This window comes from Trachemys scripta, chromosome 1 (genome assembly GCF_013100865.1).
Source record: "Trachemys scripta elegans isolate TJP31775 chromosome 1, CAS_Tse_1.0, whole genome shotgun sequence".
In the NCBI taxonomy this organism is placed as follows: Eukaryota; Metazoa; Chordata; order Testudines; family Emydidae; genus Trachemys; species Trachemys scripta.
In genome coordinates, this window is record NC_048298.1 from 30,277,235 (window position 1) to 30,302,634 (window position 25,400).

Below are 25,400 nucleotides of genomic sequence, written 5' to 3' on the forward strand. Positions count from 1 at the left end.
AGTACCCATGCAATTCTGTGTGCCAGAACCAGTGCCAGTCCAGTCCATGCTTTTCCTGGGGGAGGCAGAGGAGCTGCCCCACGACCTGAGACAGTCATGATTGGTCTTATGAGACCTCGTCCTCAGTGGTGACAACAGAACAGCTCCTCTGACTCTTCGGAGAGGCGCTTGTCCCGCAATGAGAAGCGGCAATGCTCTCCAATCCCAAGGGCGATCTTTGGCTCGAGGAGGGCCTCAGTACCGGATCAGGCTGCCTGGCCTGTACTAGTAGGTGCTGCATGAGGTGAAGGTCCCGTGCCACCTGAGTCCACTTCTTGAATGATCTACAGATTGAACAACACTCTTCAAGTTGGGCCTATGTGTGATTGAACAACACTCAAGTTGGGTCTATGTATGGAAGTAACTATTGGGGGATCACCCCTCCATACAAAGGACAATGTTTAAACCCTGGTGAGGGAATCACTGGGAACACTATCTACTGACTACTAACTAAATAAATACAGTAAACTAGGCTAAGACTAAATGTGAGTCTACAACCACACAGAGCTCCGACTCCACTACAGGCAGTGAGAAGGAACTGAGGGGGGTCAGGGCGCCGCCTCATATAGCCAACGAAGTGGCCACAACCACAAGGCATTAACGCATCCTCTCTACAGGTACTGCTAAGCAAAAGCGTCTGGAATGCACATCTGCATCTACTTGAAGGGAAACTTTTAGTGCCCATTTAAAAAGCGAAGCTGGACAATAAAAAAATGCTGTTGTTTTTGAAAAGAGCAACATAAGGACAAGTTTCAGTGGAGTACTGCCAATATTCAATATTAATGTTCTTTACAATGTTCTTGCATGGTCTGAATACGTTTCCATTAAAACTATAATATCAAATATTCCATATTTCATACCATCAAACAGATCAATCATTTCAATTCTATTTAAAAATATATTTTAATTTCCCCAACACACCACACTATAAGAAAACATAGAACTCTAATACAATTGAATATCATCCCTTTTGAATTCTATACATTCAATACAAAGTCAACAGCAGTGTTCCCTCTAAGTTTTCCCACCCATGTGCAGAATCAATTTTGTTATGTGCACCAATATGGAGGTGATATGTAACACATCACTTCATATTGGTGCACATAAAATTCATGTGATGGGGTGGGGCCGAGGGCTCAGGCTGGCGGTGCAGGCTCTGGGGTGGGGCAGAGGATTGGGGGGGTGAGGGCTCCGGGGTGGGGACGGGGATGAGGGGCTCATGGCTGGGGCAGAGGGATGGGATGCGGGGGTGGGAGGGGGAAGATGAGGGGTTTCAGGTGCAGTGGGGCTCCGGTGGGAAAAGAGGACTCCCCCAAGCTCTCTCCCCCGCTCAGAGCAGCACCTGGGCTGAGGGGAAGAGGTGCCTCCTCCCCCAGCCATGGCAGATCCGGGCCGGGCCGGGCCTCTGTCCTCTGCTCCCAGCAGGTCCGAGGCTGGGCTGGGTCGGGGCCAGAGGAGGGGTGCCGCAGCAGGTCCAGGGCTTGGGGACAGGCATCTCTCCCCGCCGCAGCCCTGAGCGTCTGAGCAGTGCTTAACAGGCAGCTGCATGGCGCGCAGCATAGAGGGAATTTAGGCCACCAGCATAATAACAACATCCAAAAGCATAATTCCCAACTACAGAACAAGTCAGGGGGCAAAACTGAAATGGAGTGGTGGCTAAATCAAGTGAGTGTACCTACTGGTAAAGGATTACATGGCAATGGGGAAAAAGTGACTGGACCCTGTAATTCTTCACTGCCAGACTGTTTAAAAGTTTTAGCTTTTAAAACAAAGTACAGAAATTTGGAATGAAGTATAATATTGAGTGATGGCTGAACTCTACTGAAACGTGCTGATGAATGTATCTGGTTTTAGGCCCTGATTCACAAAAAACTTAAGCAAGTGCTAATTGAGTTGGGGCCTTAATTTAAGTATTTTAGTATGTTTATTTGGTACATAAAACTATAGACTAACTTAGCATATAAAGTTCATGTAAATGTAAGAGGGGATTACTTACCTGTAACTGGAGGTTCTTCAAGATGTGTGGTTCCTATCTGCATTCCACTGTGGATTTACGTATGTGCACCACGTTTCTGGAGCCAGAGAATTTGAAAGTAGCATCCATTGGTCTGCGCATGCACCCTGGCTCACACCTCATGCCTCCGACTCAGCTGATAAAGAACAAGGCGGACTGACCACCTCTCCAGTTCCTTTTCCACCGCAAATAATAGAAGACCCGAAGCAAAGGGAAAGGAGGACTGGTAGTGGAATACAGCTAGGGACCATACATTTCGAAGAATATTCAGTTACATGTAACTAACCACTTCTTCTTTGAGTGATGGCCCCTATTGTATTCCACTGTAGCTGACTGACAAGCATTACCTAAGGAAGAGGAGGGTGTGGACAGTAAGGTTGAGCAGAGATCCGCCATCCCAAAGGAGGCATCAGCAGCAACCTTCATGGAAAAGAGGAACATGGAACAAGTTGCTAAAGGCTCAAAGTGGGGGGCCTGGTCAGTACTAAAGCAATGAGATTCAGGTTCCATTGGGGCAGAATATTCTGAGTAGGCAGGAAGATCCTTATTAAGTCTTCCCAGAATCTATTGATTAGAGGATGTGCGATAATCAAGTAGCCTGAAGCAGGTAGATGGTATGGACTGACCACTGGTAAGTGAACTCATAAGGAGCTGATGGATAGACCTGACGTCTTCAAAGACAGGATATAGTCTAAGATGAGAAGTTGTGGACACGAAGGATTCGGACCTGGACCATACGACTGTGAGAAGGAAGTGGAGAGGAGGTCAGTCCACCCCACCTTTTATTGCCTCGGTTGGAGGCAAAGTGAGCCAGAGAACATGCATGGACCGACGGACACTAATTTCAAATTATCTGGCTCTGGGTGCATGATGCACATGCGTAATCCCACCATGGAATACAACTGGGACTACCACTCAAAGAAGAATATTGATTCAGGGGGTTAACTGGACTCCCCTGAAACAGTCCATTTTTGCGTTTTGGAATAAATCCAAATTCAGATGCAGCAGACCCAAAGAGCACACCTGTTCTGAAATGCTGTTGATTACAATAATCATCATCAAAAGTTATCACATTACCATAAACTATCTTGTTACAATATTCTCTTCTCCAGAAATTAAGCTACACATTCCAGGAAAAACAAACATGTAAGCTAATATGAATGAAATCACTTACCCATCATACTTGTATATATTAACTTCAAATAAGTTATCCTTAGCATGGTTAGCATGTTCAGTTACTATGGAGAAAGACAAACACACACTTATTCACTCAAACCTTCCTATTAAGCTAAGTTTCATAAACTTATCAAGTAATATTTCATAAGTTCCATAAACAAAAACAAATTAATGTGGCTGTCAAGCAGAAAACAAGAGACCAGGTGGGTGAGGGAATATCTTTTATTGGACCAACTTCTGTTGGTGAGAGGTCCAATAAAAGATATTCCCTCACCCACCCTGTCTCTCTAACATCCTGAGACCAACACAGCTACAACATTGCATACAAGCAGAAAACAAAACCATTACAATGTCTTGGCTTATCAAAATTTTTCATTTCAATGGATTTTATAACAAGGAAACAACTGAGAAATGCATGTACTACATAGGAGGAAAATTCTTTGTTTACAAAACAAAAAATTAAATGTAAATTTAAGTGTCACAAACACGTATCTTTCACTACGGTAAGAACCTATGCAGTTTTAAATGGCAAGTTTTATTTATTTATTTTAAGTGGAAAAAGCAGGATATCTGTTTTATAAATTAAGAGCTTAAATAGCTTGGATGCATCACTACCTACAAAATGGTCACCAGTGTACTGAAATAAATGGTGCATTGCTACATCACCCTCATTTGTGAATTGCAGGGCTATAGCTACATTAGCTAGAAATTAGTTATTCCATTTCATATGCTTATTAATGCAGAAAGCAGAGTTCTAAAAAGACATTTTCTTAACCTGTAAGGAAGAGTTGCTTTAAAGAATTTCATTTTATATTTAATGAGAGATTGAAGTAGAATATTATTACTCACTAATAACATCAGTGGAGATGGAAGCTAGACTAAACAATGGAGCCACTTTTTGTTCATAGATCCTCTTCCCTTGCTGTTTTCCTCCATATGGATTAATATATACAAGCAGTTGCTTTGGTCTAGATTCTGGGGGGAGGAAGCGGGAGAGGAGAGAGAAAACAAACACCCCACATTATTAGGCACTTGAGTATAAAAACAAGCCAATTTTGATAAATTTGTTTTTCAATTTTAAGTTATTACATTTAAATACATACTCTTACAAAATATTTCGTTAGTGAATAGAGGCAATTTGAATAAAAGATTTTATTAAAACTCCTTAGTGTGAGGATTAAGTGAGTTCCTTATTATATGGAAAGAGCAGCAGAAAGTTCGTTTTACTTTCAGGCAGTTCTGCAGTCACCGTGCCTTTCCACTAAATGAAATGACAATGGCATCAGAGCTACCAATAAGATACGAGCTAAAGTGGCAACTGGAAAGAGGCATATTATCTTCTCCTTGGCAAACAATAAGCATAGCAACTGTATGCATCCTGTGGGTGAGATGAATATAGAAACAGCCCTGTATAGAAGGTATCTCATAAATAGAATTCTAGAAAATAGCTGTTGTAACAGGCAATTGAATGATCCTTCACGTGATAGAGAAATGGTAAGTATATTTTGTAAAAGCGTATTCTAAACTGCAGGAAACTGCTCTGAAGATCTGAACTCAATATAATCTAAGAATATCTATCATTACTGTCTGAAGTCTGGTTGCATGGACTTCAATTTGACCCCAGAGTCAGTGAAGTCAAGGAACCAAAAACACCTATCACAACAGGGCTATTCAACTAGACACCTTAAATGAGAATGCTTTCCACTGCTAGAGGGCCTTAGGCCTTATCTGTGCTTTACTAACATTAATCAATTAAGATTCAAAGTATCCCTATGGAGGTATTGATTATTATCCCTATTTTAAAAAGGTAAGATTAACTAAAATAGATATTAGTAAACTGTCCAAGCACTAAGTGGAAATCTGTGATTGAACTGGAAAAAGAATCTAGATCTCATGACACACCTTCAGCCACATTGTCCCTTTCTAAAACAGTTGGTAACCTAAAGCCAGTTAGTCCAAATTTTGAGACTCAAGTTGGGATGCTTTTCACAGATTTGTATGTTGCAACAACAAAAACAGGACTCACTGAAAATGCCAAAATTTGAATCGGGGGGGTGGGGGGGGGGAGAGGGGGAGAGAAACAAACACACACAACACATTTTTGCCAAAAAAAAAAAAAAATGTTCACAGAAAATTCCTATAATTTTGTCCAGCTTCATCAATCATCATCTGCACTGGAACATGGTGAAAAGCACCAGGTTGGCTGAATTAAGTCAACTTTTGACAGGAATGTAAGATGAATACTGAATATATTACCTAGGTCTTTGCAAAGAACCAAGGCTATCCATATTATAGTACATGGTTTCATATATAGCCAAATCGGACATTGCATAAACAAGACTTTTTTCCAGCACTGACTGTATATTGCAACTCATTCACTAGTCCTTGGAATCAGTCCTGCAAACCTAACGTTCAATTCATTCTTCAGCATAACAGAATAGTCTTACAGGCTGTACCAAAGAGATATTTATGCAAACGCCTTTTTACACAAAAGATATGTCCTGTATCATTATTCAGAGACAGAAAAGAGAAGAGGAAGAAATTGGATTATACTCCTTTTTCTGCATCATCATGGTCTACTAAATTTCAGACACTTACACATGAGCTTACCCATTGTAACTGGTGGAGTTGCACATACATTGCTGAGGGCACAGTCTAAACACAAAGCTGCATAAATAATTTTGAGCCCAATCTGCCCTGCAGAGCCTTTATTAATGGTGATATTGCATGAGAAGAAAAGCACCCAGCTTGACATTGAGAGCACAGGCTCACTGTGCAGGCTGACATTACATTTATTTGTATTTTTAAACTGAGTACATTTAATACAGAAATTATTTAGACAAATGAGAAAACCTATAGTGTCATTTTTACAAAGACACTAATAAAATTATGATTTCAAATGTGCTTGTCCTCAATCCCAGAAAAGGCACACTAGCTTCTCTCTCAGACACCTATTCCAGAAGTGAAGATTTAAAACTCTATAATTCACTCTCTTGGTCCTACCACAAAAAGGGCATTCACAAGTTCATCTTTCTCAATGTCTCTAGCATAGTACTGAATGTCATCTGATAAATTAGTATTTTATTAGAGCAGTGTCCAATGGCCCTGATCAAATGTCTTAGATGCAAAATTTCATCACTGTGTAGATGAGACAAGATAGAGGAAGATATGGTCCCTTTCCTGAAGAGCTTATCAGTATGTGTTATACCGGAGAGGAAAATTGCACCTCTTAATTCAGTAAGAAAATTTTCCAGGCAATATCAATCTCACATATTCATATGTACGCCCATAAGCCTTAAGCAAAACTATTGGGCTCAACACTAGGGTATGTAAGTGAAATTCTCTGTCCTGTGTTATACAGGAGGTTAGGCTAGATGAGCCAATGGTCCCTTCTGACCTCAAAATGGATGAAACCAAAGGGTTCACATATTCAAGCTTCTGGACAGTTCCTTGTAAGTACCGGAACAACATTAAAACCATTCAACAATAATTCCCTCTTATTTTTAAAGTAGTTTTAAGCAACATTAAGATTCTGAACAAATACCCAAGGGAAGCAAATTCCCAGTTAAGGTAAACACCTAGGCCTGGTCCACACTAACCCCCCACTTCGGACTAAGGTACACAAATTCAGCTACGTTAATAATGTAGCTGAATTCGAAGTACCTTAGTCCGAACTTACCGCGGGTCCAGACGTGGCAGGGAGGCTCCCCCGTTGATGCCGCGTTCTCCTCTCGCCGAGCTGGAGTACCGGCGTCAACGGCGAGCACTTCCGGGATCGATCCGGGATCGATTTATCACGTCTAGACCAGACGCGATAAATCGATCCCAGAACATCAATTGCCTGCCGCCGGACCCGGAGGTAAGTGTAGACGTACCCCTAGTCACAATAAGTGCAGAATTGGAAAACTGAGTGAGGATTGTGTCTCTTTGGTCTCCTCCTTTCATAAGGAATGCATACAAAGTACTTCAAAAACAAAGCAATACTGGTATTGTAGGAACGATACAGCCAGCAACTACCAAGCACTCTGAGATAGCTGACATTGGCGTGAGAACTGTAACTTGTTTTATTGGAAGAAACATTAACAAAGTTATCAGATGTTTGTTCCCAGTGCTTAAGACTCTGGGAAGTTTACTATTACTAAATAGTTATACTGGGCTTGTAGTTAGAGGCCCATCATTCTAGGTGCTTTACAAACACATAGATCTGGTCTACACTAGGAAATTAGGTTGGTATAGCTACGCTGGTCAGGGGTGTGAAAAATCCACACCCATGAGCGATGCAATAAACTGACCTAACCCCTCCCTTTCTGCATACAGCACTAGGTCAACAGGAGAATTTTCCCATAAACCTAGCTCTGTCTCTCAGGCAAGTGGATTAGCTACACCAATGGAAAAAACCCTCCTGTCAGCATAGGAAGTGTCTTCAGTGAAGCTGCAACACTGCAGCATTTTAAGCATAGACAAGCCCATAGTCCATGCTCCAAAGGGTTTTCAATCAAATACAAGTGATATGTGAAGGTGGGAGTGGGGGAAGAAGAGCTTAAGCAGCAGTGTGTTTTTGAATCTAATGAAGTTTCGGGAGGTGCAGGAGATACTATGGATGGAATGGCTATTTTGTAGTAGCATCACCCCTGGCTAACATACAAATGTTTATGCAGTGGTCAGGGATTCCTTGTCAGCATGAATATATGCAAAAACTCACACCACTCCAAACCTTTTACCTCTCTTGAAGAAGTAGGCTAGGGCACAGGTGAGAATCCCAGGAATGACTAATGGGCAGTTCCCATTCCATGTGACCCATAGTGCTGAAGGGACAGCCCCATCTTGCAACTGTTTCAACACTCCATACAGATATCCTTTTAGATCTCAGGACATCTGAGAAATCTGAAAGCAACACCCTCTGTTCACTCAGCAGAAAACCCCTCTCATCCATTCAAGTCACAATACTATGAAAAGTCTGCAGGCCCCACATTCTCCAGTGCTTTACACAGTCATTTACACTTGGACAAATAAATAAGAACCCTACTATTCTGATCTGTTAGGGTTTGACATTCACTTTCCATAGGTATTAATGGCTACTCTGCCTTGCACCTTGTAACAGTGTAGAATCAGATACTTGCTAGTTCAAATGCAGCACACCTCCTACCCCTCAACTGCTCTCCCTTAGGAGGGCATGAGCTAGGTTTAAGGGCTTGAGTTAGCCACTTTAATAGAAACTTAACTAAACTGCTGTAGGTGCCATGAAAATAATGTTGTGTATTTCAGTAATTTAGTCAAACAACTTACTCTGTAACTCAAGTAATTCTTTAAGTGCCTGTATCCACTGGTTACACAGTTGCTCATCAACGCACCAAAATGTTACTTCGCTGCACCGCCAGCGGTGTTTTTGTGCTCTTTTCACGTAATATACTATATATATAAAAAAACAAAAGAAAGACATTTATACATTCTATATTTATTGCAACAAGTCTGAAATGTACTTATTTGTGGGTTGAAGCCCTAGTTTTAAAGATCTGTGCAACATATTTAAAAGACAACATATTAATGGACCAAAAGACACTACTACCCCTTTCTAAAATGTTTCCATTTCTCATAATTCCAATAGGAAAACTTTGTGTGTGTGTTTGTAAGAGGAAAACAAAGTATTTTTCATGATTTAAAAACAATAATTCCCCTCCCCCCCACACACACATTTTAGCTTACAGTAACTGCTCAAATTTGAAAATTATTTTTTAAAAAATACTTCTCAGCATGCCCAGAGGAAGGGACAGTGGGTTATTACACGGTTGCTTACACAAAACACAAGAGACATAGCATTCATACGTGCGTGAATTTCTTTTGTTTCAAAAAAATTATATACCATATAAAGTTTGCAAAATTCATGTCAGAAAAAACTCCCAGGCCTCAGTACCACCTTTTAAAATCACATCAGTTTGCAGGAAGCTGAAAGGAATAGGGTGAATCTGAAAGCCATTTTCAGTCTCTTGAGAAGCATTTGTGTGGGTGGAAGAGAACACCAAAACATTTCCATTTTTCCAGTTTGAACAATGACACTCACATCATTACAGACTATTTTCTCACATTTAGTCCTTCTATAAAGCCTTGGACAAGTACACTGAAGTCCCCTTTCCAGGGTTAGCAGTACAGAGGGTTGGCATTATATCACTAAGCAGGTTAGAGTACCACTGTACCTCACTTGATTGTACAGTTGAAGTGCTTACATAAAAGAAAGCCTTCACACTTTGTGTGAAAAAAAGATCTTTCATGAACTTTTCAGTCTGTTCATTAATAATGATCGGAGTTTTCGTGAGGACTCTTTCACAGCATCTCTTATTTGATTCTCTAGTGGAGTAATACAGAATTTATGATGCCACAATATTTACTTCGCAACAGCGAGATGTAGTAAGCAAGAGTCATGACTTCATTGTGGGACCAAAGAGAAGGAGATGAGCCATGAAGGAAAGATTTTATTAAAACATCTTTAATAATAATAAAAAGCCAGGCTCTTGTCCAATAGTTTTGTTTATAAAAAACTCTTTGTACAGCTCCTAGATTCAAGTCCCCCTTAAATTAACCTACAGATTACTACAGTTAAGCAATTACTGCAGCATTCTGAATATAGGAGTGATTTCCCTACCTGTGAAAGCATGCGGCTTTGCCATTTTTTGCCATTTTCCACTACTACATTGCTTCTCGTCAATTTCAGTTTCTTCTACAGCAATAATCTCAGAGGCGGGCACAAAACAATTTCCTGTACAAATACAATATCAATACATGAAAACTGAATGTTCATACAAACATTAAAATAGTCTCAAAACATAAGTGTAAAATGTTGTATTTCATATAAAATGTAAAGACTATGTAGGTGAATATCAGAGAAGCAGCTTTGAATAAAGCCATGCACAACCAAGGACAAAAATTAGGAATACAAGGTCAACACCACTCACTCAAAATTGGCCCAGCCATGTACCCATCACACTCCCTGTACCTCCCCCACTCATGACAGAAGGGCAAATAAATCTTCAAATAAAGTGTTTTGTAATTCTAATAGTTGCTGTTTCAATCCTATTCCTGGTACTGAAGAAAAGCTTACTGGTGTCTAATTTATACATCACCCTTGCACCATGATGATCTAGTTATTTCAGAAGCCTGGCTATATTAAAAAAGTGGGAAGTATATGAAAAAAGATTTCACTGTACCAATAATTGTTAAATTTATCTAGTCTAAAAAGAGTAGGTGTGTGTGGCAGGCCAAGCATAGCTATTTCTGTTTCTAAACAGATTCTAGAGCCTAAATATAACTTAATTTATTGAATAAATATTGCTAGCTGATTTAACCATGACTGAGGAGTATAATAATGGTCAGTTCTCTTGATAATCAAATAGAATCATTTATGTAAGGGGATTTCAAAATTTAGTTGCCTTGACCTGGCTAAACATGAAGCAATCAAGGCAAAAACAAAAGGGAGAAAGACGTATTTACGTCTACTCTGCTTTTGTTTTTAATTCTATTGCTGAACTGTATATGTTACTCGGATATTCTTCAATATTAAGGGCACTTCTGTATTATATTTACAATAACCAAAATTTTAATGGTGGCTCATTTTGCTATATCCTGGACATGTTAAAATTAAAATGAGAGATTCCAATTAGATAAAATGTAAATGAAGATTCTGGATAGGATACTCATTGGCATGTTTGCTAGGAGAAGTAACAGAAGTCATATCGCTTTATTACACATTTTCTATACGCTAAAAAGAAATGAAAAATGTCTAACCCCGTAGGTAACAATAAATTCATACAAACTTTTAAATACATATTATTGCAAGCATTTATATGGCATGAGCCTAGTATCTGGACTCATTTTACATTAGATTCAAGCTAACCCTACATCACAACCACCACCATTTTAAAGACACATCAAGAATATTTCACTAGTCGAAAATGAGAGAGGAAACTGAGCCAGCAGCACGCAGAATGCTAGTCCGACAAGTTTCACGACTCCTTCTGAATGTGGCCAGGCTTCGGCTTATGTATTCCTGGCAAGAGAAAATTCCAGAGACGTACCTGCTACTAAAAATACTCCGTCCAGCAATCCCCTTAGTTCTTAATCTTGGGAGTTTAGTTTAAGCATTCTAGAGAAAGGTAGGCAGGCAGCATGGCAGGTCAGAGAGGTATCCAAGCCCTAGGATTTGTATATAGATTTTACTGGAAACACTGACTCAACCAGAAGTTGACTGGCAGCCAGTATCAAGTGTGGTACAAACACACAGTATGTTTGTCACAGCCTAGGCCGATACCACTCTCTGGACAAACAAGATTCTGTTGTGATGGGCTCCAACTGCTGAATCCCACATGTAATTAAGCTCTTTGACTCTGGGTAGCAACTGATCACTGTTCCTAAATGTGGGTCTCAGGAAAACTCTCCAGGTGCAGACCCTGTGTGTCAGACACCCTTTTTGGGCAGTGAGATGCTACCTAGATCCTGGAAGCAGTGCTTCAGTGCTCCTGAGCCCCCAGACACTTGGACTCTTTCTCCCTACAGTCCATCTGGCTGTGGGAGCTCTGGTTTCCTAGTTAACCCCTTAATTGCTGTCACAACTTTCCAGACAGTCTCTGTGCTACAAATCAGACTCCTGCTACACAAAGAAAGCTCAAAGCTACACTTAAGATTACATTCAAAACAGAAGTTCTAATACAACTGGCATTCTCAAAAGAAAAATAGAGTTCATAAGCTGAGACAACAATTGCTGAAACTGTCATAGTTCTCTCTAGTTAACCCTGCCCTGAAGGCAAGAGAGACATCCTGAATTAGGGAAAGCTTCCAAGCAGCCTACGCACACAAGCCTATATATTGTTATACAAGATTTTGGGTGAGTTAAATAATATTTAATGGGGCTACTAGAGTGCATGATGGGCACTAATTAGCCCAGTCTTTCTAAATAGTTAACTTCTATTTAAAAGAGGATAAGGGAAGTGTCTTGATTCCACTGCTTCTATAGAGTTTTCAGCAGCTGAGGGTTAGATCTATCTCTGCTTACAGCTTTCCCCAGACAGCAGTAACCTTAATTCACAATAAACTTATTGGTTTCACTTCTGACTTCGACTGGGCAGTACCAGTGACGGTGGTAAAAAGTATCTTGCAAATTCTACAGAGAAACTGCTTACTCATTACTGGTGAATACTAGTTCAAACCACGGTTTGAGAAATCTCAGTTCCATCTAGGATGAGTACACTAATTTATAAGGCCCTACTGTACTACTGCTAGGCACTGTACAGACACCAGACAGGTCCACTGCCTTGACAGGACAAGACTGCCCCAACCTCCAGCAAGTTAAGAAAAATGTACTCCATGATAGGGGTAAAATTTCCAGCTCTCCCTCCTCCAATCCCAGTCCAAATACTAGCTCAAGAGTGAGACCAATACTGATAACATTCCCACATGATTTTGAAAAGTTGCCATGTTACATACAGATGGACAAATGTAATTGAGATGACTATAGGGTCTCACTTACTCTGCCAATAGAACGTTGTGGCGAAAATGTAAAGTCAACAAGCAGTACCCTAGGATCCTTGTCCACTGACCCTATTCCCTCCCCCGATAGAGTGGGTACTTTCCACAAGTAGGTGCTCAAATACAAATTCATAGAGCAAACTACAAAAGGAATTCTACTAAAAATCATCCCACCCTGCCCCCAAACAGAATCGCTTTATCTGCCAACAGCCTGAAATATCATAACCACAAAAACCCACCCACAGAAGTAAGTAGTAGGGCAACACTTTCAGAGAATTTGTGGAGCAATTATTCCCCTTGAAAATAATCCACACACCCAATCTACTAATCCCATATATCTCCAGAATAGTTTTACACTAGATCGTGACATCTTAGTGGAGTTCATTGCCATTTACACCGCTGTGAGATCAGTATCAGACCCTATATGTATAGTGTAGCTTATTATGGGCCTGTCTACACTACTGCTTAAGTCGATGTAATTTATGTCGCTCAGGGGTATGAAAAAAACACCCCCCTGACCAACCCAAGTTACATCTACTTAAAGCAGTGGCCACATCATGCTATGTCAGCGGGAGACGCTCTCCCATCGGCATATGTAGCGCAGTAGTGTAGACTAACCCTAAGAGTAATGTAGCGCAGTAGTGTAGACTAACCCTAAGAGTAAGAGTTAGCCCTAAGAAACTATCCCTGGCTGACAATGCTGTAAACTCCCAACAAAATGAACATCTAGTAGAGCGCACACACACACACACACACACACCAGTCTGTATCAAGATTCAGTAGACACAATCTATTGTTGAAGCTTAATACATAAAATAAGCAAGGCTAAAGTACAATCCAGCAAAACTTCCAATCATCTCCTTGTGGAAACACAGAACTATACATATTATATGTATAAAGCTTCATGATTGACCTTTCAAGTCTTTGTAAGCCACAACTGCTTGACTGAGTGGATTCATACCATAAAGACTTCTACCCTACTTTTAATTTTATGTACTCTACAATGCAAGTCTCAAGACATAATCAGCACTGCTTCAGAAAAGCTGATTTGCCATGTAAAAACTCACGGAGCAGTATGTTAAACTTTGAGAGACAGCCGAGAGCATTTTCTGATACTTGGCTTTGTTAATATTACTAAAGTAACAGTAAATAGTCTAATGATAAAATATTTTTAGTAAATTGTGAATATTAAATCCTGAATTCAAAATTAGCATGTTACTTTAGATTATACTGTGACATGTATGGCATTTCCCTGCCGTACCCTTGAATACCTTCATGTATTAAGTTTATGTATTAGTGGGGGGTCAGGATTTTATGTACTCTCTCTAGGGAGAAGATGTCACAGATGTGAGACCTGGGAGTTCAAAGTCTATACTGAAAATGTATCAAAGAAATATGGACTTTTGGGACAATCAGTATTAAGTGGATTTCCTAGGGAATTCCTAGGCAGAGATTAATGCAATTTCCCCAACTCTGGTTATGTGAAATCCCAGCCTTTTTATTGCCCTGCAGAGAGAGTTTTTGCCTGCTGATTACATGTTATCAGGACAAGCTCAAAGGCCTAAACTGTAAAATAAATAGCTGACCTGCACAGTCTCTGTTCTGGATCTAGAAGCCATGGGGAAAACCTAGTTGTGGGTTTTGAAGGAATTAAACCTAGGAGAGCTGTAGATTGGAGTTGGGGGGTGACCTCTGGTAAGCTTTGAAGCATGTGTGTAGGTTCCTTTAAATATGTTTTCTCTTTAATTCTTTTACCTTAAGAATAAATGTGCTTGCTCAGAAGGAACTCAGTGGTAACTTATAACTTGGGGCAATACATTGCTCATAGCCCTTGGAGGGAAAGCAAAGTACAGGCACTGGCCTTTTAGGCAGTTTGGCTTGCTGGGGATATCACAATGTCAGGCAGGGAGCCACACTGCCTTAAAATCCCTGGTCAGGAGGAAGAGAGACATCAGTCTCTCCCAAGAGAGGTAATGGCTGGGAGCTGGAAACCTGAAGCAGGAGCCCTTTCTGGACCACAGAGGGGGAATATGAGCGTAGCTAGCTTAAAACTGTAACACATATACATTTAAATACACAAGCACCAGAAAAATGCTAGAAACACTGGCTACTATTGTGTTTCCAACCCCTTAGTTCCTTATCAACTCTTCAAAATAACGTTAGGATAATTATCTGATGTCACTGAAGTTAAGATTATTTCTTTTAGACATATTCATTTCAAGAACAAGATCTCAGCATACAGTATGCTACTTATTGCTTTCCTAATACACATTTTATGCCATATTGGCGAGTGACAATACTTAGGATTCTCTTTCCTTTATACGTAAAGAAAAAATCATCACTGTTTCATTGTGACACACAAGAAAAGCAAGCACAGTGAAGGTCAGTGTGGAATTCTAATCACAAAAAGTGCAATTTTAAAGATGATAGAGTGACAAACATGTAGGGCTGGAAGGGACCTCAAGAAGTCATCAAGCCCTGTGCTAAGATAGGACCAAGTAAATCTAGACCATCCCTGGCAGGTGTTTGTCCAAACTGTTCCTAATAAACCTCAAATTATGGTGATTGAAAGCTATATACTACCCTTAAAATTAGGAAATTAGAAGAATTATGAAAAATTTTCTAATATCTTACCTAAAGCTCCCTTGGCCTTTTAGGATTAGTAGTAATGGGTTTAAAGGGACATAGCAAACCACTGATCACCATCCTCTTTATAACATCTCTTAACATATTTGAAGACTTATCAGGTCTCCTCACAGTTTTCTTTTCTAAAGACTAAACATGCCCAATTTTTTAACCCTTTCCTTTAGGGCTGTCGATTCATTGCAGTTAACTCAACTCAAAACAATTAATTGCAATTATTCATAGTTTTAATCACACTGTTAAAAAACAGAATACCAAACAAAATTTAGTAAGTATTTTGGATGTTTTTCTACATTTTCATATATATTGTATTCTGTGGTGTAACTGAAATCAAAGTGTATATTATTTTTTATTACAAATATTTGCACTGTAAAAAATGATAAAGAAATAGCATTTTCCAAGTACTACAGTGCAATCTCTTTGCCATGAAAGTGCAACTTACAAATGTAGATTTTTTGTTTGTTACATAACTGCGCTCAAAGACAAATGTAAAACTTTAGAGCCTACAAGTCCACCGAGTCCTACCTCTTGTCCAGCCATGCTAGTACAAACAAGATTGTTTACATTTACATGAGATAATACTGCCTGCTTCTTATTTACAATATTACCAAAAAGTGAGAACAGGTATTTGCATGGCACTGCTGTAGCCAGTGTCACAAGATATTTACGTGCCAGAGGCGCAAAAGATTCATATTCCCCTTCGTGCTTTGGCCACCATTCCAAAGGACATGCTTCCATGGTGATGATGCTTGTTAAAAAAATAATGTGTTAATTAAATTTGTGACTGAACTCCTTGGGGGGGAGAATTATATGTCCTCTGCTCTGTTTTACCCACATTGTGCCATATATTTCATGTTATAGCAGTCTTGGATATTGACCCAGCACATGTTGTTCATTTTAAGAACACTTTCACTGGACATTTGACAAAACGCAAAGGTACCAATGTGAGATTTCTAAAGACAGCTACAGCACTCAATTGAAGGTTTAAGAATCTGAAGTGCCTCCCATAATTTGAGAGGGACGAGATGTGGAGCATGCTTTCAGAAGTCTTAAAAGAGCAACACTCCAATGCAGAAACTACAGAACCCGAATCACTAAAAAAGAAAATCAACCTTCTGCTGGTGGCATCTGACTCAGATAACGAAAATGAATGTGTATCTATCTGCACTGTTATGGACTGTTACCAGTCATCAGCATGGATGAATGTTCCCTGGAATGGTAGTTGAAGCAGGAAGGGACATATGAATCTTCAGCACCTCTGGCACGTAAATATCTTGCGATGCCAGCTATAACAATGCCATGCGAACGCCTGTTCTCACTTTCAGGTGACACTGTAAACAAGAAGCGAGCAACATTAACTCCTGCAAATGTAAACAAACTTGTTTATCTGAATGATTGGCTGAACAAGAAGAGGACTGAGTAGACTTGTAGGCTCTGAAGTTTTACATTGTTTTGTTTTTGAGTACAAGTTCTTTTGTACATAATTCTACATTTGTTAAGTTCAACTTTCATGATAAAGAGATTGCACTACAGTACTTGTATTAGGTAAACTGAAAAATACTATTTCTTTTGTTTTTTTACAGTGCAGATACTTGAAAACAGTTCCACTCTTGTCACACGTTTACAGCACTGAGGTCTCTTCCAACCCTAACCTTCTATGATTCTATGAATATATACGCATATTTCACTGAGCACTTAGTATGACAATTTCTCCCATTGACAGAAACATCAGCTTGTAGAACTTCTCATTACACACTTCCTACCAGTTTTATTTTAGATTATTCAGTTATATAAGGAAAAGTGATGGGCAACCTACAATGCAGGGGCTGCTGCCACATTTCCCCATAATTTTCACTTACCCCACAGGCATATTAGCAATTCATTTGAGTTTTATTGGCTGACCTCATCTTTGGCTAAAGACCTACTGTCCCATACAGTTTGAAAGTTTCACAATGGATGTGAAATCAGACCAGACAGCAAATTGAATATTTGTATTAATTTGTACCTTAGAGGCTCTCACTAAATATGTTGCCACTTTGTACTAGGCACCATACAAAGTGAGATATCAGAGTTTACAATCTAAAACACAGTTAGAAACAAGGGGCAGGAAGGAAAGAAGGGAAAGAGGTGAAGATATGTGCCCAAGGTTGCATAGCAGAGGTCACTGGCACGGCCAGAAATAGAACCCGGATCTTCTGACTCTTGGTCTGATACCTTGTTCGCTACACAATGCTCTCTATTATGAAAGTGCAGTCAAAAAGCCCTAGACATCGGAGTTTGGTTTCCCAATATAAAAGTTTCACATTAGAGAGCAGAGAAATTATAGCTCCTCTCCAAATGACTGTCAAAGCGGCACCTAAATGCTGAATTGACTCCAGGCACTTAGGCCAGGAAGAGATCAACAAGTTGTTGCGATTCCCCCCCCCAAAATAGAATGATTGAAGACCTGGAGGAACTAATAACAGAAAATATTAAATGTGAAGCTTGGCTACTCAAAACTAAATGTAATTAATGACTAAGGACTATATTTTTTTTGAGGTGCGGTTGTGGGGAAATAAACGTTATAAGTATTTGAAGAGCATTAATATACCAAGGAAGAAGTAGTATAACTGGAAGTAACAGAGGAGCAAAGACATAATTTAAGATAAACTTGAGGGAAATTTTTTTCCTAAACACTGAAATCTATTAGACCATAGTAGTCTCCCAAAGAAAGTGGGAGCCTCATTGTGTTGCTTATTAAACTAGACTGACGAAAACTCTTGAAAATATATTGTAGTTAATAACCCTGCACTAGCAGGGGGAGGAGAAACTAATAGGCTTTTTCATTTGTAATGCCTAGGATTTAAAGCCTACATAAAATGGTATGAATATAGATAAGCTTTATATCTAACAGTTCATTAGAGGTCTTTATAAGTACCACATATAACTGAAGGTCCAAACACTTTTCCTGACAAAAGAAATTTTTCACAGAGTGGGCATACAAGACTCAAGACTTTCCACAAATCCTCCTAATTTGAAAACTTATAAATTGTTAGTTTTTCAGATTAAGTTTTATTTTTAATCTCTGCAGGCAGGAGGAATTCCCCCTCCTCCCTTGCAAACTTGTCCCTTTTGGGAAGTTTGAGCAAGTTCTCTTTAGCAGTTTCTGTATTTGGGCAGGAAGGAGACAAGTGGGCATTTGAACACTCTTTATGAGCAATCCCTTCCTGCTCACCAGTGTTTTCCTGTTTTATAGAAGTACCAAATAACTTTCACAACAGATATGGCGAAGTCCAAAAGGATAGATAATAACTGGAAGCTAAACAGACATTAAGAAAGTGCTCTCTTCGCTAAGTTTGAGACAATGATTGTTTTAATTTAATGATCATGTGATAACTACAAGCCACTCATAAAAATGCATAATTTTAATACAGCTGTGCATAGGTAAATTTATATTTAGATATACTGCACAGCAATGCCCTGATCATGAACGATCAACTTTTAAAAGGCAGTCAATCTTTACCAAATTACTGCCTCTTCACTCAGGTACTTTTGGGTGGCTGCCAATCCTCCCCATAAATGTTCATTTATATGTTACCAGCACACATTTCTTTCATATTCCCAAGTCCTTGTATAGACTGTACTGAGGCCTCCAGAGCACAGAGGACCTAAAAGGCAACAGGAGACACCCAGGGAGTTCTAGTAAATATTGCTGCAGTAGCTAACTGTACACTCCACAAATCACACATCAAGCTGTTAAAAGGAGCATGCACTTCAGATACTGAATTATTTTCTTCATAAAGTGTACCTGTGCCTTTAGAAGTGCACACTTGCAATTTTCCTTGTTTTTACTCTTTATTTACCAGTGTGTCTTAAACAGACTTTTGCAGGACTGCAGCCAAATTTGATAATAGGGCCTGCCCTGATTCCTAGTGCTTAGGAAGGCATACCAAGAAGAGTCAAGTTCATTGTGCTTTTTCACAGCTCTCAGCCAACCTCAATTTTTTGCATGTAGAATGACCAGACACAATATTCTATTTGCAAAGGATTATGGGGAATACCATCTGCTTTGCAGCAGCCATCTTGCCCAGTGCATGTCCCATCCCAGCAGAAAATAGTTAAGAGCAAGTAGCAGCATATAAGCAGCCATTGGTCCCGAAGCTAGAGTGCTGGGAGCATGTCCAGTAAGTTCTGTGGCTCGTTCATGGTCTGGAGCAGGGGTTCTCAACCTTTTTCTTTCTGAGGCCCCCTCAACATGCAATAAAAACTCCATGGCCCAAGCTGTGCCACAACTGTTTTTCTGCATATAAAAACCAGGGTGGCTTTAGGGGGTAGCAAGCAAGGCAATTATTTGGGGCCCCACGCCACAGAGGGCACCATGAAGCTTTGGCTTTCTGCCCTGGTCCCCAGTGAATCTAATGCTGGCCACGCTTGGTGGACCCCCTGGAACTTGCTTCTGTCCCGCTCCCCCGCCCCAGGGGACTCAGACTCCTGGTTGAGAAGTGACAGTCTGGAGGAAGTATATCATCTGCACAAGAGGCACCAGTTCAAAAGCAGCCCCACTCTAGCCTATGCATCAACTAACTACTAAGGGTATTTCTACACAGCAATGTGAGCCCGGGCTCAAGCCTAACCCCCCTTTTATCCACACACCAATTATGCTAACCTAGGTCCCAAGATCCTGCAGGGCTGGAGGGTCCAAGCCTGTGTTAAGCTAGGACTTAGGGACCTGTGTGCATGCTGCACTGGCAGTCTTCTGCATGTATCCCAGAGTTCCTGGTGGAGGAGGAGTGGCACTACTGGCAGCAAGCGCAGCTGCCAGAAGTACCATTATTGCTTGGCTGAGTGCGCTCCCCCTTCCTACTCCTGCACCTCCTCACTGCTGCATGGAGTTGCCTGGAGCAGAGAGCAAACTTGACAGGAAGGAGGCAGCTGTTGGGATGTTGGGGGGTCATCCCTCCCCCGACAGAGCTGATCCTGGAGCTCTGCCGTTCCCCATCCCTGCAGGGCAGCCGTCTAGTCCCTGCTCTATTCTCTGTCCCTTGGTCCCAGGCCCCCACTACGCACACCCCACCAGGGATGCATGTGCAGATGCATCAGGGCAACGTGCACTGTCAGGGCAGTGAATGGAGCCAGCCCTAAAACTTTCCCACTGCCTCCCGAGGATCCCTTATTTCTGCCTCCAGGGGTACAGCAGGGGTAGGGATAAGAGATCCTGGAGGGTGCTGAAGCACTCTGCACCACAAACCTTGAGGATGCACTTCACTGGCTCTGCAGCTGGCAGCAGCCAGGCTGGAGTGCATGTGTTTTTACTGAAACCTACATTTTATGTTAAACTTCAAAAAAAGACAATAATAAAATAAAGCAGCCTCATTACCACTAAAAAAGTGATTTTTCCTTCCTTGGTACTCTACTATTGAGAATAGCCCAAGTTCACTTTAATTGAATTGTCTATTAACACTGACCCCCCCTTGGTAAGGCAACTCCCATCTTTTCATGTGCTATATATATATATTTATAGTTATATAAACACACACACACCTGCCTGTTTTTTCCACTCCATGCATTTGATGAAGTCGGTTTTAGCCCACAAAAGCTTATGCCCAAATAAATTTGTTAGTCTCTAAGGTGCCACAAGTACTCCTTGTAGTTTTTGCACAATATAGGAGTCACTCTGGATTTGCACTTCTGCAAAAAAAAACTGCACTTGGCCACATAATTTCATTTCCGGACATGTGTGCACTATAGTTGCTTTCTGAGGCAGGTTTTTACCTCGGGGGGGGGGGGGGGGGGGGGGGAGGGGGGAGGGGAAAGCACATTACAGTGTGGACAAAAATATATTCAGCTATTTTAAAGAGCAGTAAAAACATAACTAATCAGAATGAAAGGATTATCCAACGGTCAGGGCACTAACATGGGATTTGAGATAGCCAGGTTCAACTCAGCTCTGCCACAGACTTCTTGTGTGACCTTGTCAAATCACTTCATTGTTCTGAGTATCTCAGTCCCCACACTCAACCTGTGAAATAGAGATAACAGTACTTTCCTACTTCATAGGGATATTGTGAGGCTAAATACATTAAAGATTGTGAAGCACTTACGGTCGTAACAACGGCCACATAAACATCTTGAGATAAATGAAATTGTTGAAATAACCATGACACTACAACAGGGACAAAGCACTACCTACGCATAAGGCTGTGTCTCTGTCACAGAGGTGGAGGAACTCATGGATCCCATGACTTTCCACGACCTCCATGACTTCTGCAGCAGCCAGCCACTTCAGCAGCCCTGGTGACCTCCCAAGCAGCAGCCAGTGCAGCTGTCCCTGGGAACCACCTGAGCAGCAGCACCCCCAGAGCACCCCCCCCCATGCAGCAGCACCCCCAGGGGGCCCCAGTAAAGGTCACGGACCATGAATTTTTGTTTATTGCCCATGACCTCTCCGTGACTTTTACTAAAAATACCCATGACTAAATTATAGCCTTACCTATGCACATTATTTAAAATTTAATAGGAAATTTGATATCATTCATATACAGGAAGTTTCCAAAAGATAACTCCATTATTTCTAATATCAAATTTCTTCAAACTTGTCAGACACTTCTCTTCCAGTGAGTTGAATGCATATCCCAAGTTTGAAGTTAAGCTTTTTTACATACAAATGGATACACAATATCAAATTTCTTACTATGTGAAGAACTTCTCTTATCTCACTGTGATAGTTCATATGACCCAGGAGACTTCACAAGACTTGGCAAAAGAAGTTTCACTTTTCAGCTGAGGGATCATGCAACAGCTCAAAGGATAAACTTATCTGGAAAGTAATAAGTGACTGAAGCTATAATGGCTTAGCATTAAAGTGCTTCCTTGGCCATAACAAAGTCAGCTAACTTAAATAAAAAGGAAAGAAATGTTTTCATCACTGTTTTAAAGCAACAGTTATTCTACTATATCCAGCTGCAATTAATTTGAATATGAAACAGAAAAACAATATGTGAATATGCACTAAAACACTATTTAACATTTTGAGGTTTTCAGAAAATAGTGTAAACATATTAGCCCGTGCTTTTGTACTCCAGAGTATACATTGGCTAAGCAGTTGGTGTGTTGTGACTGCTGATTATACTAAACATGATAGCGCCACTTGTTATCTTGTCCTTCCTCGTTTTCTCCTTTTCCCACTTACCCATTACCATGAAGCCAAGGAAGATTTGTATAGGCACAGTGGTATCTGCAATGATATACTAGCAAGATTTAGCCCCAAGACTCATAAGGTCTTCGTGGCAGAGACTGTCTTATTACATGAGTGTAGCACACAGCATAATGGGGCCTTGACCCTCAGTTATGCTGTGTTAGTAATTTAGAGGCCTCATAACACCAGGCAACTACCACCTTTGTTCTTAAGAGGAATGCATGCCTGAGAAATACTTGAATTATTAAGCAGTCAGTTCTGCAAACACACTGCAAGTTTCCATTTCAATTGCAAACACTATTTCACAGATGCAGTTTTTCTGAAGTCTCAAAGGACACATCCATTAAGTGATAAAAGTAGTAAATTACAATGTGGATGGAATATTTTAATAAGTATTCTGATTTTAGATCTGCTAGTTGCTGTAACATTTTCAGCTAAAACCCTTAACTCCAATGGCTCTCAAAGTGACTAAAAGCCACCTGCAAGATCCTCAAAATGAGCACTTTTTTTCAGCTATTACTAATCTATGTATAGTGTGCAGAAACAGGACTATGCACACTTGGCTTTATATCTGCTGACAAGCTCTTGTGGTTGAGGGTGAAAAAAATCCCTTATTAGTGCCCTGTCAAATCATTATGAGCTTGTCAATGTGGTCCAAAGTCTATGCATGCAGCCTCTCCCATAATTATGAAGAAACTTGGTGAATGAACCCAACAGGACAGAAGTTTGCAAAACTGTTTTACTATTAATTCTCATCAGCTGTTTAATCTATTTTAAACCCTGGACCCCACAGCCCTGCCCTAAATATATGGCTTTCCTACTTTGTCCTCCGCATGTCATCTACTTCTTAAACTGTTAGTTAAGAAAAAGTTGCTGATGCCGTGCAAACTAACCTGTATTAAAAATCTATTTTTCACTTGAGAAGCCTCTAGTAAATACTGCACCAAATATACTACAAATATACCGTAAGCTAAACACCACCACCATGTTTACAAAGAATCAGAACCCCCTGGGACAAGAACGACATTTCCCAACTCCATTCTGGACCCAAAACGAAAGAGGAAAGAGCAGGAACCTTTGGAACTTTACACCCTTTAAGAAAAAGCAGACATGTTCACAACTGCTTACACTATTAACTGGTCTGTCCCTTTTCATAAGAGCTGGTTGGACATAGGAAGAAGGTGCCTTATCTTTACACTATGTGAGTTACCTCCCCCATGCATCTCAGTGATACATGCGCTGGTGCCAAGGGCACAAGCAGACAAGAACAGAAACAGATGCACTCTGTGAGAGCCTCCAGAACCACTCCAACCTCCCCCCACACACACACATTATACAACCCCTCACATTTCAGAGCCCCTCCAAACCCCCACTACTATCAGAGCCCCTCCAGTATCCCCCCCACCAACCCATTATCCAACCCTCCACTACTGCCAGAGCCTCTCCAGTGTCCCCCACTATACCCCCCACCCCAGAGCTCCCCAAACCTCCCCATTATCCAACCCCCACCCCAGAGCCCCTCAAACCCCACACTATACAACCCCCCACCTGCCAGAGCCTCTCCAGCCCCCCACCTGCCAGAGCCCCTGCACTATACCCCCACCCCCCTACAGTCTGCCCCGACCCCTTCTCCCGCCAGGCCCCATCACTCACCGCCGTCCCGGCCCCGGGGAGGCTGCGGATCCCTCCAGGACAGCAGCCCCCGCTCCCACTCTAAGGTGACTTCCCAGGCGCGCTGCCCGAGCGCCAGCGAGGAGACGAGCCGGGGCCGCCGGCCGCCCGCGGGCTGCTCCATGGGCGCTCAGTGCCGGTACACGGCTGCCCCGCGACGCATGGCCCGGGCCTGAGGGGCTGCCCCGCTGCTGGGCACCGGGATGGCGGCAGCCAGCGCCTAACGGGGCCCGGCCTCACCGCTATCCGGCAATTGCCCAGGGGGTGGGGCGGAGCGGCATCGTCAGCACGTATGCAAATCTCCGCCGGGAGGGGCGCGTATGCAAATCACCACCGGGGGTGGAGCCTCGCCATCCGCGAGGTACCTGCGGAGAACTTGCGGGCAGGGTCCTAAGCGGCGCTGGGGCTAAGGGCGGCGCCTGCCCGATCCCCGTAGTGGCGAAGCGTCAGGCTGTGCAGCCCAGGCCCAGCATCGTTGGGACTCTCACCGTGTCAGGCCATGCCCGTGTGCCCCGTGCTGCCCAGCACCGCCTGGGACTCTCACCGCTCAGGCCGTGCCCGTGTGCCCTCTGCAGCCCACACCCCCCGGGACTCTCACCGCTCAGGCCGTACCCGTGTGCCCCGTGCTGCCCAGCACCTCCTGGGACTCTCACCGCTCAGGCCGTGCCCGTGTGCCCTCTGCAGCCCACACCCCCCGGGACTCTCACCGCTCAGGCCGTACCCGTGTGCCCCCTGCACCCAGCACCGCCTGGGACTCTCACCGCTCAGGCCGTGCCCGTGTGTCCTCTGCACCCAGCATCGCCTGGGACTCTCACCGCTCAGGCCGTACCCGTGTGCCCCGTGCTGCCCAGCACCTCCTGGGACTCTCACCGCTCAGGCCGTGCCCGTGTGCCCTCTGCAGCCCACACCCCCCGGGACTCTCACCGCTCAGGCCGTGCCCGTGTGCCCCCTGCACCCAGCACCGCCTGGGACTCTCACCGCTCAGGCCGTGCCCGTGTGTCCTCTGCACCCAGCACCGCCTGGGACTCTCACCGCTCAGGCCGTGCCCGTGTGCCCTCTGCAGCCCACACCCCCCGGGACTCTCACCGCTCAGGCCGTACCCGTGTGCCCCCTGCACCCAGCACCGCCTGGGACTCTCACCGCTCAGGCCGTGCCCGTGTGTCCTCTGCA

General features: G+C 42.3%; 1 protein-coding gene across 1 annotated transcript in view; it reads right to left on the reverse strand.

The window, feature by feature from the left end:
- Window positions 1–24,497, reverse strand: part of CERK (ceramide kinase) — a 65,954-nt gene extending 41,457 nt beyond the window's left edge. Inside the window, exons 1-5 of the mRNA XM_034767104.1 lie at window positions 24,213–24,497; window positions 9,867–9,980; window positions 8,516–8,638; window positions 4,079–4,204; window positions 3,228–3,291 (exon numbers count right to left, since the gene is read on the reverse strand). Coding sequence (XP_034622995.1) covers window positions 3,228–3,291; window positions 4,079–4,204; window positions 8,516–8,638; window positions 9,867–9,980; window positions 24,213–24,354 — 569 coding nt within the window. The 5' untranslated portion in view covers window positions 24,355–24,497. The remainder of the gene's footprint in view (window positions 1–3,227; window positions 3,292–4,078; window positions 4,205–8,515; window positions 8,639–9,866; window positions 9,981–24,212) is intronic.
- Between the last annotated feature and the right edge of the window lie 903 nt (window positions 24,498–25,400).